This window comes from Grus americana, chromosome 2, assembly GCF_028858705.1.
Source record: "Grus americana isolate bGruAme1 chromosome 2, bGruAme1.mat, whole genome shotgun sequence".
In the NCBI taxonomy this organism is placed as follows: Eukaryota; Metazoa; Chordata; class Aves; order Gruiformes; family Gruidae; genus Grus; species Grus americana.
This window is the reverse complement of record NC_072853.1, coordinates 103,659,981-103,679,239: the sequence shown is the minus strand read 5'-3', so window position 1 is coordinate 103,679,239 and position 19,259 is coordinate 103,659,981. Positions and strand designations below refer to the sequence as shown.

The window sequence follows — 19,259 nt, the reverse complement described above, 5'->3', positions numbered from 1 at the left end:
ACAGAAAATGGAATACTGCTGCCCCAGGGTAACAACTATGCAGTTTATCAGTTCCACAGTACCATCAAGCTCCCATCCCTGCAGTGTTATCATAGAGCTTGGCCGTGGTGTCTCCACTCCACTCCACCCCACCCCCTGTAGATGTTGGCAAGCACCAGGTGTGCTGACTCTGAGAAAAACAGAGTCAGCACACCTGGTGCTTGCCAACATCTAAGGTTGCAGGTCATGTTGCTTATGGAACAGATTCTTTGCATATTCAGCCTTGAAGTCAATACTGCTTTAGTCTCAATAAGCCACCTCCAGTAAGTACTTCACAAGGGGTAAGACAACAGCTGTTATAAAGAGGATGCTGAAATCAGGTTCATAAACATAGGAGTTTCAGGGGAAAAAAGCAACAAGAACGAGAAGTCCAGTGGAAGTTTAGATATTTGTGCCTGGTACTAGATACTGAATCTAGTATCAGACATGACTAGCAATACTCTCTTGCACGTAACAACTCTGGAGCTGACTGAATACAACACACAATAGCATGTAATTTCACTAGTAAGCATACAGAACAGTTCAGAGTTGATGGTGCTACTGGATAGACAGACTGTGCTTATAAAACCCTGAAGAAAAGCTTATCTGATAGTACATGTATGTAGTACATCTATTCACCCAACTAAAGATATTGCTGCTCCTTTTGGACTTCGTCAGGGGAAACCTGAACAAAACCATAAAACTGCACCTTCATCTCATGTTAAATCTGTGAAGTTATGCGAGATGATGGCTTCCTCCAACTCTGTATTGATGATTTGTCAGGTGCTTCATCTTGCTGCCTGTTCCACACACATACACATTCTGCATTCATGCATATCTGATCATTTCATACCAGATGTACCGGATGTGACAACCCAAGTAAATTCTTCTTCCAGTCAACAGGATTACAACGGAAGCCTTAAACATGAAAGCCAAAATAGCACTATTTTGTGTGAAACTGTTATGGTTCTGAAATAACAGCTCTGAAAGGTACATGCCATTAACATAAAATTAAAGTTGATGACATGAAGACCAGTGTGTAACCACACCCAAAGCCTCACCTTCCTCACCTCTGCAAGACCAAGTTTTTCTGCTTCCTCATTTCTAAAGCACAGCTGCCTACTGCACACACCAGCATATTGAAAATCACATGAGGTAATACAACAGTGTAATCTTGGGCGCTGCCTTGTATTTCTAGCTGACATCTTCACAAATCAAGATTTCACATGTATGATATTCTTAGAGCAAGATGTGGTGGAACGCCAGATTTAACTGGGTAGGAGAAATAGTACTACAATACTTAATGTCCTTGCCTTCTCCTCTCCCTTTCCCCAGTGTAACTTCCCTTTTTGGAAGTATGCTTATTAAGAAGAAACAGCAGAAAGGATTTTAATCTATCCAAGTATTTCTGATGCAGTTAGGAACATCTGAATCATCCAGCTAGGCTAAAAAAAAAAAAAAATCACTTAGAGGAAAAAATTGTTTTTCTGGACTACTTCTTTCTCCCCATTATTCTCCTCTAAACACCTTTCCCTACTTGAAATTCTAGTCTAAAATTGTTCCAAAAAGTTAAAAAGGCACACAAGCCTTTCACATGAAACAGCTAGGGTTCAAGTTCATCACATCTACCCTCTGATGGATACAGCCTGAAGTACATAATATTGGGAAAAGGTTATTTTCAAATCTGGGGAAGGGATTCATCAATTCTACTTGTGAACTTGCAAACAAAGGTTGAAAATAAAAAAAGCCTCCTCTATTAGTAATGAATTGTCAAGATTAAAAGTCACTAAAAATCAATAATGCAACAGTAAATGTCTGCAGCTGTTCTCCAGGTCATGCAGTTTCATTACACCAGTTTATTTTGTGTTATTCAAACTATGAAGCACACTAGGCATTTAAGAAACATAGATAAATGAGACCAAAGCTGTATGTTTATGAAAACTAAGTAGTAGTGTTATACTGCCTACTTGGCTACATTCACATTATCAAGTAGAGCAGCCCAACAGGGAGGTCTGCAGGGCAAAAGGATGCTGGAGGAACAACACCCACCCCATGTGCATTTCAGGGCATTTTGCTTTGGCTTAGCTCTGCCCAGTCCTGTGGACCAAAAGCCCGTGAGCGCTCAGCTGACCGTGCCCTCAATCTCACCTATGAGGAACCCAGCGTGCGGGCTTGAGGCTGTGCCAGGATGAACTGAAGCACACGATGAGAAGTGACCACCACAGCAACTCTCAAAACACTCTCCTGATTCCAGCACACCAAAGTCAACATATCCTTACGGCAGTTTGCAACCAGGTTGCCAGACATTGCTTAGAAAAATCTGATTGCTAGGAATTTATTTCTCTTCACATCATTTTTATATATAAATCTTGATTTATGATGAAATCTTGAAGCTCTTCAAGAACATCATCAACCTAAGACAAGTCACATAGACCTCAGTGGTTTGTCCTACAAGAATTAAATTATCACGAAATGGTGATAGATGTGCTGTTCAGAAGCTACACCTAGAGTTCAGCTTTAACACTTGCACTGTGCTTTGCCAGCAAAAGCAACAGGCTTACCTGGTCAGTGCCTGAGTTTAGAGCAGTGCTTAAAGGGATTTTTTTTTTTTTTTTTTAAAAAAAACCATTGTCTTTGAAAATATTCTTCAGAAAAAAGAATCTGTGGACACATCATAACTATGTCTGGCGAAGACCTCACATCAAGTCATACGACAGGCTAACAAGACTGTATCAGCTGGCAGATAGGAGTAAGCATTTTTTAAGTAGGTAGATGAGGATGAATAAAAGGAGCCATAGTACAATTGGTATTTTAAACAACCTGATATGTAATGATATTAAGCAAAACTTGACATAGGCTAAGTCACCAAAGGTAAAGAAGTTATTCCCATACAGCTTTCAAAGTACAAGAAAAGACACAAAATTAAATATATTTTGAGAAAGAAATGAAAATTTCAGGGCCAAAACTGACATATTTCTGCTCCTACCCTACTAGAATAATCTTTAAGTGACCCGAACAGCTTTATCTGCTCCACTAGAAAAAACTCAATACAAAAATCAACTACAGTATCTTTTATTTGTTCAGGAAGGAACATAACAAGGTTTATGAAATAGTGTGGTAACTGCTCAGCCAAGTGTGTACACAGCTATAAACAACTCATCATCCAGTGCAGTTTACTGTTGCTTAAAGCAAAGAGCAGATGTTTCAAAAACTGAAGTAAGATTTATACAGCCCATAGGTAAGTGGAAAAGACTACAGGGTAGCATTTTCTCAGTCACTCAGATTTATGAAAGCCGATTAGATGATACAAAGATCCTTGTGTTTTACAGTAATTCAGGTAAATAGTACTTTCCTCCCTATATAATGAAAAAAAGAAATCCTTTTCCCCCAAGAACAAGGATTTATTTATTTTCCAAATTCAGAGTATCTGTGTCTGCAGAGAAACAAGCCACCTATCTGCAGAGAAAGAAACAAGTATATACAAAGAATAAAAAAATGTAAATTATTTACTGCAATAGGCTGGCAAGAATGCTGTAAATACAGTCTAAAATGGTATTCACTAACTGTTGATTCCACACACCAAGTTATGATGTGGTCACTTTGCAGCGGGAAAACCTATACCTCCAAGACCTAGGAGGTACTCTATTTCACATTGATTTCTTCCCTTTTTACTTCCTCTGACAAATTATTCCTCTGTCTTCAAAATTCAAAAGCAAACAGTATTTACCCCACTGCTGTTACATATTAAGTATATGCCATTTACTATAGCTCAACTAATGCAAAGTAAACATACACATTAACTTGCTTGTCTGAGTCTTAAGTCTGCCATCGTTAGGGGGGATCATCCAGAAATACTGAACGGACATGAACATTTTAAATTCATCTTTTCACAACCACATAAAAAAAAAGAGGGGAAAAAAAAACACAACAACATTGTCTGGTCATTGACTTCTGAATAAAATTCAAGAAGGGACATGCTTTCGTTTCCCCCATCACCAGCAATTAGACATCAAGAGATGCAATATTTCTATGGCTTACCAGCCATAATAGAGACCTGTAGAATTTGCTTTCTAATCACACAAGAATCAGTATGACAATCACGTTGACAGCTGAATTATCATGAATCCAGCTGTGACACAACACAGTTCATATCCTTAAAATCTCTGCTTAAACTTCAGAATTTCCATCAAGAAATCAGGGTGATGCAACATAACTACTACCATCTAATCAGAGATGAGAAAATAGGGTCTTCAGTCAAAAACCCAAAAACCCATCACAAAACCAAAACCACAAGCAATCCATGAGAATCTTAAAAAAAGAGGTTATTGGAGAATACACTTTTTTCCCCACTCTAAATCCCCTTATTTCACTGCCATTGTTATGGAAATAATTACTAAGTGATGATGAAAGATGACAACAGCCTTGCTCATTAGGCAGAAAAGACTGCCAAGTTATCTCTTTTAGAATTAGTTCATGCAATTCTTTTCTTACTAAAAGCAGGGGTCAGCTACTACAGACTATCAACAAAGGTTTTTCACCCCAGCAATTCAGGAATAGTGTTGTTCTTGTGATTTCTTGTTTTAAAATATATTCAAATATCGTCTGCTAATTAAGTACCATGGGCAAGACCAACATTACGTGATGATTGTGAAGGAGAGTCAAGGTCTTGACAAGAAGTCTGAAAAATATGAACCACCCTGAAATATAATTATTTTTCAAGAGAGTACCAAAAATTAATTTTAAATGTGTTAATAATGTCAATTCATACACTGTAAAAGCACATTAATATAATCAAAACCTAAAGTTAAAATAGTTTTCTGTATTAAGATCTACGTTAGTGGATAATTCACTAAGAGTGTGCAGGTAGGGAATAATTTGCTTATAAAAGTAGAACACAAAGATGTATATATTTATCTATATAAACATACAAACCCTCTCAAACTGTACATTCCAAAAACAAGCAAAAAAGCCTCAACTGCTTCTCATTATCATATGGTGTGTACCTTAACATAATATTGTTTAACATCTTTTCCTCTAGAGAAATGCATATGTTTGGGGTGGGGTCTCATTTACACTTATCCTATCGATTTTACCACATCACATGATAGTTGCATCCAATCTACAACTACATTCAGAAGCCATCTAGTGCAAGTTAGACAAAGCAACTTTGAAATGAAGCATTTTAAGATTTGGAATTGGAAAAACATGAAAGTTATACTGACAGCTATTATGTCTCCAATGAAGTATGACAATCTCATGTAATTCTTTGCTGATAAGAGTATTGCTTATTCCTGCAGTTTTAAAAGAGCTGTTCGGCAACTGCAGTAAAACTATGGAGTCCCAAACTGATGCATCCACCAATTTTAACACTTCCCATTCACTAGTTTGACTATCACACCTTCACAAATCAGGATTCCAGCTAATCTCAACGAAACTAATTCCAGCCTCTTCTAGTTTTTTGGGGGGTTGTTTTTGCTACTTACATATCTACATCAGGACAATCAATACAAATTTTCACTGGTACAGTTTTTATTCTGATGCTACTTGACTAGGTCAATTCTGAAGCCCCTTCTTGCTACAGTTGGCCTTACCAACTTTTTAATAAAAGCTACCTGTGCTTTTTGTCACTAGAACCATACATTGAAGTAACTAGAAAGTGAGGTAAACTTACACTAGCCTAGCAAATATACAACCTTCTTGTTAGGCTAATATATTTAAAAGTAGCTGATTAGTCTATCACAATATACTGATAAATTAGCTGATTTTAAATCATATATTTTATAATACTATTCATATTTAGAGGGTTGAAAATTAAGGAACTGCAACATTCTCACACTGGAAGTTTTTTTTAATCACTGCCTCCTCAACAGGAAGAAATGATTCCTGGTCAGTAGTATAAGAAGTCTCTTGTTCCATTTCTGAAGTCACACACGCTTTGAGAAAAGTATGCACATCTATATTACAGCCAGTGAAGATACACTCCATTATGTTATAATACAAGCTGATGAAATGAAGATGCTTCTAATGTACTGAAAATTTGCATGAACAGCAGTCAAGAAAAAAAATAATCCAATAGGCAGCAGCTGTGTATTTCTGTGCTTATGATGTCTAAAGATGTCCTAAAACTACCTAGAAGTTTTAAATTATCAAAACACGCAGTTTTACTTTTGGATTTTGCAGCTTTGATTATCAGATATTTAGATTCCATGCAACTTCAAAAGGCCAACAATAAGGGAACCAAGGGTCAGGGTACACACAAAAAATTTGTACTAAAAGGTGGCCTGTTTGCTCCTCTATGGCAGCTACCCAATGATACATTCCTATCCATTATAGCTATGTAAAAACAGGTGGCTTTTTGAAATACATATAAAAAGTTGGGCTAAGCTCTCTTACCTCTCCCTTGACAAACATATATAGGCTATGCACAGAGTAGTGACAGGGTATCATCAGATTCTGGTCTCCTAAGATAATTTGTTTGAATTCCATACAAAGTGAAACTGAACCATGAGAAGTAAAATCTCAGAAATTGAAAAAGAAAGTATTGTTATAATCTTGTAGCAAGAGCACTATAAACTTTTCTCTTCCACAAATTTTAAAGTTTCTATTCAACATCTTTAATAATCAAAGACTCAGTGTCACCAACTCTTAACCAAGAAGTGAGGCATGACACATTACATCAGAGGTTACTTAGCGGGTCCTCCTTTTAACAATTAAAAGCCACACTTGATCAAAAAGCAGAAAACACACCCCTTGAAAAAAGGCTTCTAAATTGTTTCAGGAAGACTCTTCCCTTTAATTTCAATTCTAATCACAGCTACATTAAAGTCTGTATGTTACAGAAAAGTCAGCTCAAGGCATGAATGAACAAACTACAACAGGAAAAAAAAGCTGATTGAAAACTCAAGTCTCATTTGCCTACCTGTCCTTGCTGCAATGAGATGCGTTGCTTTGTCAGGATCATCAGCACTCAGTACTAGATTCTTCACAATTTTAGCTCCAAGTGCTGTGGCATGATAGTGTTCCCGTGTTTTCTCAATGGGGAAGTTTGTTGGGTAGAGTCCGCTAAATATTATGGTAACATCTGCCAACACTTTACTTTTCAGTTCTGGTACTATTTTTCTGATGTCTGGAATTTCCTCAATCTCTTTTTTCAGGTATTTATCATACTTTGTGTAATAATCAGTGTGAACCCGCACAAGAATCTCTTCGAGGTATATCAAATGGTCATCATCATCTGTATCATCCTCCTCCTCTTCTTCCTCCATACTCTGGTCTAAGGACTCACCCATTGTAATTCCAGACTGTTCACTGTTCTGAGACTCTGTTTCAGCTTCTTTCTTGTCTGCACACCCATTTCCCAAATCACAAAGGCTTTCCTGTTCACTTTCTTCCTGTGCTTCAAGATCAGTTTTGTCATGAATATTTTCACTAGGTAGAGACTGCGTGTCCCCAGAATGGTTTACCAGACCATCCTTTTTCTCACTCACATCAGTGCAACTCCCTTTCTCCAAGCTTTCATCTTGCAGAGGTTGTTTGGATTTCTTCCAGCTTCTTTTTTCTTCGTTCTCACTATCTGATAGAGAAGTGGATGACTTTCTGGTATCCAATCCACCATCACTTTCACTGTCACTAGACAGTTCAAAGTCTAAGTCATTTGTTGCCTTATCTTGAGTTTGCTGCTTCTCTACCACTGTTCTATCGACTTGTTCTGAAAAAATCTGGGATTCTTTTGTATTTGTCAAATCATTAGTGACCTCACTGTCCATTTTGTGATCAGGGCTATCATTTAAGGAGTCCTGGGCATTAACTTTATTGCAAGAGTTCATGTCCCAGTCAGATGTTCCACTGCCTACAGAAGTACTTCCATTTGCAGTGCAAGTGTCCTTTGTAGCTTTCTTGAGACCATTGCTTTGTTCTTCTACACATGTAACGTTCTTTATTTCTTCAGCATCTTTTGCTGACGTCACTGCCGAATCCAGTGCCTCTGGTTTTGTAGAGTGGTTTACTAAGACACAGGAAAGAAAGAAATAAAACATATACATATTTTCTCAGGGTTTGTTTTTTTTTTTAAAGCTTAATCAAAATTTAATTTTCTTTTTCCTTAAACACAGTTTACATATGCAGTTAGACTTCACCATGTTTAGAAGCGACAACTAGGCTTTTCAAAGTTGTTAGGATACTTTAGGTATCAATGACTACTAGAAAGAATTGGCCAGCCTAACAAACTTTACTTTTGTAAAGAAGCTGTGTAAGGAGCTTTTTTAACACTTAAAGAAACTGTAAAGAAACTGTAGGCAACCAGAAATTTGTATGCAGATGTTCATCAGGAACACTGGATGAAGTCACCCTACTTTGCCTCTCTTGTGTGCATGTCCCTGCCCTGCAAATAACAATACCAGTCAAGCATAAAGGTCTGCGTCATAGTGGCCTGATTCAGTTTGAGTATATTATTATTGTTTCCGTATTGGCCATGTCTAGTTCAACAAGGGAAAAAGAATGGTGTCACATATATTAAATTAAAAAAATCCCTTGGCTGAACTGGAACAAACCTGCAATTCTTTCTTAGCCATTGTCTTTCAAATACATTCTGCCCCCAAATTAATATTAACATTGTGATGCATACCTTCTAAATCCACTATTTGTATTACATTGCTGAGTGTGCTGAACATAAGATTCTCGTGTCAAATGCCAGAATGCCACATTCAGTAGACACTAAAAATCCCACGCTGATTTTATTAGCATGATTTAGGCAGGGAGGTAAGCAGAGATCAAAATGTTCATTTTCAGCAGTATGTTGAGACCAGAGTTTATTAACTATTTTTCCAAAGTGGAGCATGGAAGGGGACCAAAAAGGAGAAAGAAGAGAAAGTTGGTTCCCTAACCACCTACAGAAAAGAAAAACTGCCTTGTTTTATGTGGAGGGGGAGAAGAGAGAAAACTGACCTCCTCTACATGTTCTTGAACAATTTGGTGGATTGCCACATCAGTTCTCCAGCCATAACAGCCGAAATGCTATTACCGGTACTCTACTCTGGCTGTGGTCACCCATCAAAAGGAAAGCTATCAACAAGAACAGTCCAGTTTTACTAAGCTACCTGCATGTGTGCTGCTGGAGCACTCTCAAGTACAATAGCCTAGGATTGCTCATCTGAGTGCAACAGCAATACTAGTAAGACCACCACAATGACTTACATCAAATCACATTTGAAAAGTGGAAGAGTTGTAAAAATGGTTTATAAACTATATAATTACCTTTCTTCTTCATTTGAATTTCTCTTGATCCAGGGGGTGCATTAATATCTCCTATCCCCTGAAAGTATACGTATTTCTTCACAGTTATCAAATTGGGTGCAAACTTCCAAACATCCTCTCTGTCATCAATGATGCAGACCATGGAATCACCACATGGGAAGAGATCTCTAAGAGACAAAACAGTTGATACAATGAATCCAGCTTTAGAAATTAATACTATCAAAGTAGTTTCTGTGGATGTTCTGGTTTATTATGAGCATGTCTGCAGGACATGCTTATATATGAACTTACAAAAAAATCAGCAATATTAAAATTACAGAATTCAAAATACAATATTCAAAATAAAGGAAAGAGTGCGCAAAAAAGAGCGTGCAAAAGAGAGAGCTATTTTTAAATCTCTACCCCAAAGACTAGAAGCAGGAACCAATGAGCCTTTGCAAGGATGAAACATTACAACATTTTCGTCTAGTTTCCTCAGTTTATGTCAAGGAACAGTCCAAAGCCAACTATCACGTGGACAATACACTTTCTATATATAACTAGGAAAAAGACACAAGTACAGTGTTTAAAAGAGTAGACTCATTCAATCCAAGGCAAAGGAAGCAAAAAGTACTAATACTTATATTATTTAGGAGAAGGAGAAACAGTAATTAAGATATATACATGCATATAAAAGAGAGTAAGAGAAGGAAAAAAGCTTCTTATTTGTTACGGTCAGATGGGGAAGGGGCAATCATTTTTAATCTAGCTTTATGAAATACTAAAAATATCTGTCTGTTACAAAAAATCTTGGCCTCATACTCTGAAGAAGACTGGAATATGAATTCAAGTCTCTAGGTGACCTAATTTCAAGAAACACTGCAGAGCAGAAGCTGGTAGATGTATAGCACATTTGAAAGCCAGAATACTAGTTACTCAAATATGAATTCCCCTCAAACTGAGAATTTTGGTTTAATTTAAAAAACTACAACATACAAATCATTATTCAAGATCACAAGCCATAAAGTGGAAATATGGTTAGGTTATTAGAAGAATAAAAAGTGTAAGTGAAAACATGATGCCATTGCTTCACCTTCTTACTGTTCTAGTACCAAAGAACATACTAAGTAGATGAAATGCTGTGATGCCTAGCATCTCAGCTTTACTGATGCAGTGTTGATACTTAGGAAGTAGATAAGGAAGGACTATAAACACGTTAAGTACAAAGTAATTTTTGTTATAGTCAGCATATTCTGTATTTTTTGGTCCTTTTTGTTTAACACATAAGACCTATATACATACCTAAGATTCCCGGTTTTAGAAAATGGATCGATACATTCATCCCTTGACAATATCCGATGGGAAAAAAGCTTCTTTTCAGGATCCAAAAATCCTTTTGAAAGAAGAAATTAAAAAAGTTAATGTTCAAGATGTTTGTTCCTTGTTTATGTTCTACGTAATTAAGCTATCTGTGCAACAGCAGTTTAACTAACAGACAATTTTAACGTAAGAGAGATTATATGGGGGAAAGGGTAAGCACAGTGGATCACGTATTTGTAAATAATGCAGTGGGATTAATTTTAAAAATCCCATTTCATTTTCTCTCAACATAGCAACAAAATTTAAATTAAAGTAACTATATTTGTGATAGCCAAATGAATTAGGCTGAAACAGATACAGCAGGCGATAGATAACACATGATTTTTGCAACTTACATTTATCTCTCTACAGGTGGTTCTTTAAAGCTAAATGCTCTCCTTAGCTCATTATGCCTAGGGACTGCAGAGAAGTCTCACAAGAGTCCGCAATGTGCTGCAATACTTAAGCACAATGGGCGAGTTAAGGGACAACTTCAGCCGGAGCTCTTGCATTTGTAGGTTTTAAGTTGTATCTCTAACAAATACTTTAATACATTTACATATAATGAATATATCCTGGGATTCCTAGAAATATGTAGGCCCAGTTGCAGTAACTTTTCTGACTGCACTCTTAAAAAAAACCAAAACACAACAAAAAACCCAAACAACCAAAACAGTTGAAGCTGTGCTAGCTGATCTTAAAGCAAGATAAAATGCCATTATTTAAGAAAATAGCAACTTGGATGTATAAACACACATGCACATGCTTCTGAACCTAGGCTCCAATAATGAAATTCATCTTCATGAACAGATCACAGCCACATAATAGCTCAGAAAGAAACTGGCATTTTACATGCTAATCCGAATTTTTCATTTTACTGAATTTGTGTTGAAGTTAGCATCAACTTCTCATTATTCTTATGAATAATACAAGGCAGTCAATACTTAATTGGGAACAATCTTTTAAAGTTTTACTTTATTTTAAATGGTGGCCATCTTATAGCCAGAACCAGGGTTCAAATTGACTACAGACTCTAAGGACCAACTTTAATTTTCTTTCAAGGAGCTTTGAGATTTGCACAGAATACATGTTCAACTCCTTTTAGAAGCCCAGATCCCAGCAGTGAGTTAAGTTGGGTCTTCAAAAACAAAGGGTATAAATAAAAAAAAAATAATCAGTCATCACTTCTGAAAAGTTGATCCTGTGTGTATTCAATATTAATGTGTAATTGGAATAACTTAAAACCCATAAAAGCAAGAAAATTCCGAGTTAAGGACAGAGGTTCAACCTTAACTCACCCGACTATGCTTAAGAATTGCTGCAAACTCGTAGAATCATCCCCTGTAGTGAGACCCTTGCAGTACCTAGGCATAATGAATTGAGAGAATTAGCTACAAAGATTTATTGCCATACACACAGATATTTTGACAAACTACGTAAGCTGTCATACAAGTTGCTGTTCTCCCCAACCAAATTCTCTTCTACTAATTATCTCTATACACAGACACTCTCTACACTAAATTGGACAGGAGAGCACTGACTAAAGGGCAAAACCACAATGAGGCATTCAGTTGCAGTGTTGCCTACCTAAAACTGTAAGAAAAGAGAAGTTGAACTAAGAAAACCCAAACACAGAGACCCTGGCTGCCAGCAGTTAAAGATGAGGTAGCGTTCTGGAGCTTTTCGTTAATGCATTGGTAAAGACTTATTAATTTTAATACTTTTTCCCCCTTGATAATTCACTAAAAATACACTGAGGATACAGTTCACCAGAGATGCACTTGGAAAGATAGAGGCCCATCTTAAGAGAGTTGGGTCTTTCAAAGCTAATCTACTGGAATAGTAATATGGAAAACGGCACTGGTCTTTCAAAGAAGTTCTTTACATGTCTTAAACTGTTTGATTTTCCTTGGATGCTTAGCCAATTGAATCAATATAACAGACATAATCCTGATGTTTTCACATTTCAGGGAAATGGCAGACAACATTTCATTTGTCATATATCACTTGTTTTCTTAATAATACGTTAATATTGTTTTAAAACCCAATATAGCCTTTTCAAAGATTTACACTAACCTATCTGGCAATTCAGCTCCATGCAAGAGCAAACAAGACGCCTAGTGGCTAGGTCACATACTGTTAGTTAAAATTTTTAATTGATTTATGATTGCAAATAGAACATAAATCTGAAGAAATAAAAACTTTACATTAAAAATAAGTAAATGCAGATATGTTCTGCAAGATAAAACTAAGTAAAGGCTAAGATTTAACTTCTTTATTAAAAAAATAAAATCATTATTATACTGCTTTCAGTAACAAAGAGAACTGGGAAACTCTCATTATGAAAAACTCTCCCACCTTCAAAATAAAAATCTTTTCACAACCTACGTAATGAAAGATTTAAAATTTTATGCTGGTACACTGTTGGGATATTAACCTTTAATAATGAAGCTGCAGGTTTCAAATGGATGATACCTTCCAAAGTATTGGTAGCTTTTTCTTTAAGACAAGTCAGTACAGACTACCAAAAAACCACCTGTTTAGATGATGTCACTCTTCTGTGAGGGCATTTTGTTGCAAGTTTCTATGACTTTGGAGTGATGAAAAGGTCTATGTATAAACTCATCAAGTATACAGAAACAGTGAAAGTGTTCCTGAGATGTACTCTTAATTTTGTTTCATTTATTTATTTATTCCTATGCATTTTCTGCCAACATATCCTGAAAATATAATGTAATATACTTGCTAAAACAAACCATACATATGAATGCCCTCAACTTAGTCCTACTTTCTAAATTCCACTATAAATCTTAATAGTGATTTCACATTGCATTATCGTTGCCTAGTGGCCTCTGAACTCAAAATTCACAGTGGCATTATCTTTTACAACCAGCATTTAAGTTGACTTCAGTATTAAATACACTGAATTTCTCTTATGCAGAGTAGGAGAAAATAAGTAACAACTGGTCAAAAGAATTATGTAGAAAAAATTACCATAGAAAGCTCTAGATTGTAAAATCCAAAACTCATCTTCATAAATGTACTACAAGGTACCACTTTGTAAATGTGTCAAACTAAGAAAGGGTTAAATGACTTCAGCAGACATAAATGGTGTTTACAAATATCAACTAATCCCACTTAACAGCTGATAGGAGTCAGTGGGGATGAGAGAAAAAGGACTGACAAGATGTCATCTGTTTTCAAAATCAGGAAAAAGCCTTCCAGGACATGGAAGGAGTAGCTCAGAGTTCAGATTTCACGAAGAAATATAGGATGTATATGGAGAACCTAAGAAAACAACCTTTTTCTTATGAAAAAGATTCCCAGCATTTTATTATAAGTCCTTCCTTGTCCTGGGGATAACGGTAAAATATCAAACTGACAGCTCTCTGTGAGAAATCATTTAACCAATACTGCCATCAAGTGTTCTCCATATGTATTAGCTATATATTTCTCTGTTACTGCATCTTGGCTACACAGGTGAGTATGTGGACCAAAGGCTATTTCAACTGTTTCTCCATACCAACGTATTTCAGCTGAAACTATCATCATCACTGTACAAGTAATCCACTTGTAGTTTGAATGCTTTTGATGAGATTAGACGGCTTCAGGCAAAAATCCAGAAGTTTGGGGATGTTAGGAAGCAGCAATGAGCAATTTGCTCATTTGGTGGCTATTTCTTCTGTGGAACAGATGGAGCAGCTCGACTATGATGCCCACAAAAAGGCTTGTTACTTTATAAGTAGCAGCCTCTGCCAGCATGGGGACTGCAGGGTAATCCAAATTTTATCTCAGAGATAAAACGAGCAAACACAGGACCAACTCACACATTAAGAGAAAAATCAATCATTGGGGAAGCACTTACACATCATGAGTTAACTACCTCTGCAACTCAATCTTCTCCCTGGCTCTGAAGCATATTTGCTATAAATCTTCTGACCTTATCTGGTATACATCTTCTGACCTTAGCCTACATGCATCCAAGGCACATAGATCCAAAGTGAGGAAGATTGCCCATCCACTTTCTTACCACCAGATATTTAGACCTAGTGTGTAAGAAAACCATTCCCCTTTTGCTACCCAAGAAATAACCACATTTTAAGGACAGCAGGGTACAAAAGTGTTAATGCATTAGCAGTACAAAATGTATAACCCAACCACAAGACTGACAAAATATGACAAAAAAAGCAGATGTGAAAGACAAAAAAGCTAGGAGACATGGAACAGCAGCAAGGACAGTTTGACATGTAGAGTCATAATCTAAAACACTTATGTTGTCTTAGTCCAACAGACTAAATAAAGAAAAGTCTGAGGTGAAAGTGCTATTCTGTCAAAGACGACTCAAGATGGGATGAGAACAAATTTTACAGTTTAAAGACATGGTCACACTCCTAACCTGAATTTGACTCATACGCTTGCATAACAGGGTACATTTCTTTTATGCTTGTTAGAAAAAGGAAGACATTTCAGCCAGTGACACACACCATAGACTACTATTGCTATAATTTAAATGCAAGTTTTCAGTTACTAGGAGAAAATATTTCTAAGTTCTTGAGAAGAATATGTGAAAATACTGCTAGATCTGTGCTCTTCCTTAAATAAGTGCATGCCAGCTCCAGGACACAAACAGAACTGCTGTAAATTGATTTAGAGCAGCCAAACTTCCTTTGGTGAAAGGAAACAGCAGGGGACGTCTCCACAAGAGAAGATAATTTCATGTTGTTGATTTTTATGGAACTGTTGCTTTAGATTTCTAAGACAAGCGACGCTGCAGATCACTTTTAGATCCCACCAGCATAATTTCTTACTTAATTCAACAGGAAGGCACTAGTTGTCATGCTACAAGCTGATTCTCTGACCATCAGAGAAGCAAAAAAGCACGTCTGATGGCGAAAAAAAAGGATTACTTCTAGAATTGCAGGTCATACAGGCCATACAGGCACTGCCTTGTAAACAAGCCAAGAATTCTGCTTACAGGACTATTTAGGAAGTGTTTTTGCACAAAACCAAGAACAAATACTTGAAAACAACCACAGAAAGAAAACTAGTTATGTGAGTATGAAGGCTGATTAGGTAAATATTGTTAAATGTAACATTCTACTCACCTGCAATTGTATGTGCATACAGTCTGCTGCCAAAAGTAAAAACATGTAATTCATACAGCTTGGCAATTTTTTCCAGGAATTCCTTACAGTGAGGACGCAAACGAGTATGCAACATAGGCTCACCTCGACCTAACTGGAAATGAAATATTCCCTAGAAGAAAAAGCATGTTTCATATTATCAAAATACCAAACAAAAGTGTCAGCATTCCAGAAGTGCCCTCTTCCATCACTTCCGCTATTTTTATTTGGTCTGACTAGGCCAAAGCAAGTTTCAGTCACAAAGATTATGTGGATGAATAAAATACAAAGCACATTTTTGCTCTGTGCCAGGCAGTCCAACACTAAGTTTTTCAAATGCAGGAAGCCATGCTGTTGAAAAGTTTACGATCAAAGTAACTTTCATTCAAATCTTTACTTACGGCTTGGATGAAAAAATACTATGCCTATGGAAATATACCGTCAGATAGCAAACCAGGAAGGAAGTTTACAGATAAAGATCCCAGTTAAAAAACCTCAAAATCTTTTAAAAAATGTTTTTCTTCAAACCATGCATGTATACAGATGAAGACATAGCCTTTCAAATACACAAGGTTTTTTAATCTTTAAGTCAAATATTCACTGTTCCGTTTCCTCCCAATTACAAAGTACATTTACAGCTTGTTTTTTGCTAACAGGTGTGAACACATGCTGAACCTACTGGACATAAGAGAATGGCAAGAGGAAAGAAAGAAGAACTAAGCAACCACAGTTTCCATGACACTGCCATTTGAATTTGCATCCTCCTGTACAAGACACTGTAGATACATGCTTCTTGTTTTAAAGTTTTCAAATTGGAGATACTGCAAGCCAATAGTCCCTATCAGTTCAATGACAAGTGTTTCATGAAGAAATTAAACAGCAATACCCAAACACCTACCAAAAAACAAAACTGAAGAAAAAAAAAAAATCACTAGACACATTCATGAAATGACAGACTTGGAACAGTAATTCACTATATCTACCTCCGAGGGTAGGGAGGGAGGTAGATATATAGATATCTACCTTGGAGGGAAAAAAGTCTCATTACTGAATACTCAGCTTGTGAATTGTAGAGGAAGGAAAACAGAGATTAAAAATAGCTACCTGAAACTTCTTGCTTAAAGTGACTGGAATGGAAAAGTGCAGGAAAGCATAAATGGAAGAAATAAAACTGTCAATTTAAATGTAGAGAAAAAAAAAGAATATATTTTAGAAGACTTGTTTCTCATTTTCTGTTATTCTTCAACTACAATTTTACCTAATCACCAAATGTTTTCTTAAAGAACTATCACTTAAATTTTTTAGAAATATTCTTGTTGTTACATTGGCTTGAAAGTTAACACCAAATACTTACCTTATTAGACATTTGTTGGCAGTGCTGTTCTGTAGTATGGATCAGTGTCTGGTCCAAATCTACCATAAGCACCAGTTTTCGATTTCGATGTAGTCGCTGTTGATCTTCTCTTCCTAGTTGCTCAGCTTGCTGTAACAAAATACTCACAACTAAACTTATTTCTTCTAAGTTAGGTTTATTGCCTTTTGTATATTGTAAAGTTGAGAAAAAGTTCTGCTACAAACCAACTGCATAAGAAATGATGCTTCAATATAACTGTAGTGATGGCAGCTTTGTCAGCAATTTTTCTACAGAAAAAAAAATGTTCCCAAAGTCTACTCTCATATCTTTGTGACACTAGCAACTCTTAAAATTGATAAACTCAACACAACTTCCAAATTTAATAAATAAGTAACCACTGAATTAATTTAAGGCCAAGAGTCTTGAGAGGAAATAGCAATAGCTTTAGGGTACGCAAAGGACAAGTTCATCAGTAGGTGTGAAAACTTTGGCTGCTATGCTCAGCAATTTTGTAGCTATTAGGTACAATACAGCTGATAGCCCGAGTATAAAACTGAAGCTGCTAATGACAGAAGTTACAATAACTGTCAACCTGAGCTTAAGGAATATGCGCCTTCAACATGAATAGTTAGATTATGTAGTTCTATGTGAGCACTGATATCAATGACCTTATACTCCTGTAAATCTGAGTTGAAGTTTACTCCTCATATGCATATTTACAAACTTCCAGAGTACCACATTAAGCTCTGTGTTCACTTTAACCACTTCTGATAGCAAGCTGCTGTGTGACCAACCAGACAGCTAAACTTTAAAGCAAAGTTAAGGGGAGCATGATGAAGCAGGAATCAAATGCAAATTGCACTTCGAAACACTCTTCTACAATGAGATGATGAGGACACTTCTAGCCACTTATTACTGACATTCTTTGAAGAGTTAAAAAGAAAAAAAGGAAGCAACAACATAAAGAAAGAAAAGAACAAGTTGGTAAGGAAGATAAATAGAATGTTTATCTTCAAAATAAACATGCTTTTTCCTCTAAAGAAACTGAGGATGAACAAGCATATTCCATTCAGCTGAGTTATCAAAATATTTGAAAAATAATGAAATAATTCTAACATACAGGTAAGTTGCAAACAAACTAGCTTTACTAGTGGGACCAATTTCAAAGTGAAGGGTGAAGCTATGTTTCAAAGATGTTGCAAACTTTGAACACATTTCAGCTAGTGGAAACTGAACTTTCCACAAACTGCTTATTCTTAGAGACAAAAACCATTAGAGGAGTAAGGTTTCAGGCTGCTGCCACAGAAGTGCCATCTTTTCACTGCACAGCCCAAAAAAACCCAACACATTATAAAACCTGATGACGATCAACCTGCACTAGGGTAAATACAAAACCCCAGGCTACTGATGTTTAACACCAAATTCCTCTTCAAAGGGAAGCCAAATTTTCTGTATGAAGTGTATACAACATTGAAGAAACTCCTATAATTACGCTTCTCAACTGTGGAGCTGCAGTGAAAGGTATGAATAAAGCAAGCATGATGGCACTTACCTCAGAGCTAACTTTCAGTTCTGGGACACTGTGAACCATAGACACAGTTGCTGTGGATAATGGCACATTCTGTTTTCCATTCTTGCTTCGTATCCTAATCACACAGGGAAAAAGAAGCATCAAAAGAGACAGTAATAGTTTAGTGAAAAGTTGAACACACTAAGATCTGTAGTATCAAACTAGTCATCACCAAAAAAATATTATTAAGAAGAGCTACTTTGACTAATATACTCTTTCAAGTTCTTGTTAATGCAAGTTACTGAACAAAATAGAGATCAATGCAGCTCACCATAAAAACCTTGCAAAAAGCCACTATAATTACTTATGTTTCCATATAATTATTTAATGAAAAATGACACTAAGATGAGACAGACATCTATGTATTGATTGGCATTAGAAAACACTTATAAAGTATAGCTACCAAACCATTCAAATTTAATTTTTCTTTTTTTTTTTGCAATCACTCAGCATGCAATGATCTACTCTTCTCAAAGCCAAACTATGAAATAAATTTAAGCAATTTAAGCAGAAGATAGGCAAAATTACTCTCTATGCATAGCAGACTGACTTACACGTGACTGCTGCTTCAAGAAAAGTATCCAAAAAAATCCCCATACATGCT

The 19,259-nt window shown here is 36.3% G+C and overlaps 1 protein-coding gene across 1 annotated transcript in view; it reads right to left on the bottom strand.

Moving 5' to 3' along the window:
- Positions 1 to 19,259, bottom strand: part of CTDP1 (CTD phosphatase subunit 1) — a 117,699-nt gene that overhangs the window by 79,825 nt on the left and 18,615 nt on the right. Inside the window, exons 3-8 of the mRNA XM_054814847.1 lie at positions 18,638 to 18,731; positions 17,086 to 17,214; positions 15,714 to 15,864; positions 10,552 to 10,642; positions 9,271 to 9,437; positions 6,938 to 8,023 (exon numbers count right to left, since the gene is read on the bottom strand). Coding sequence (XP_054670822.1) covers positions 6,938 to 8,023; positions 9,271 to 9,437; positions 10,552 to 10,642; positions 15,714 to 15,864; positions 17,086 to 17,214; positions 18,638 to 18,731 — 1,718 coding nt within the window. The remainder of the gene's footprint in view (positions 1 to 6,937; positions 8,024 to 9,270; positions 9,438 to 10,551; positions 10,643 to 15,713; positions 15,865 to 17,085; positions 17,215 to 18,637; positions 18,732 to 19,259) is intronic.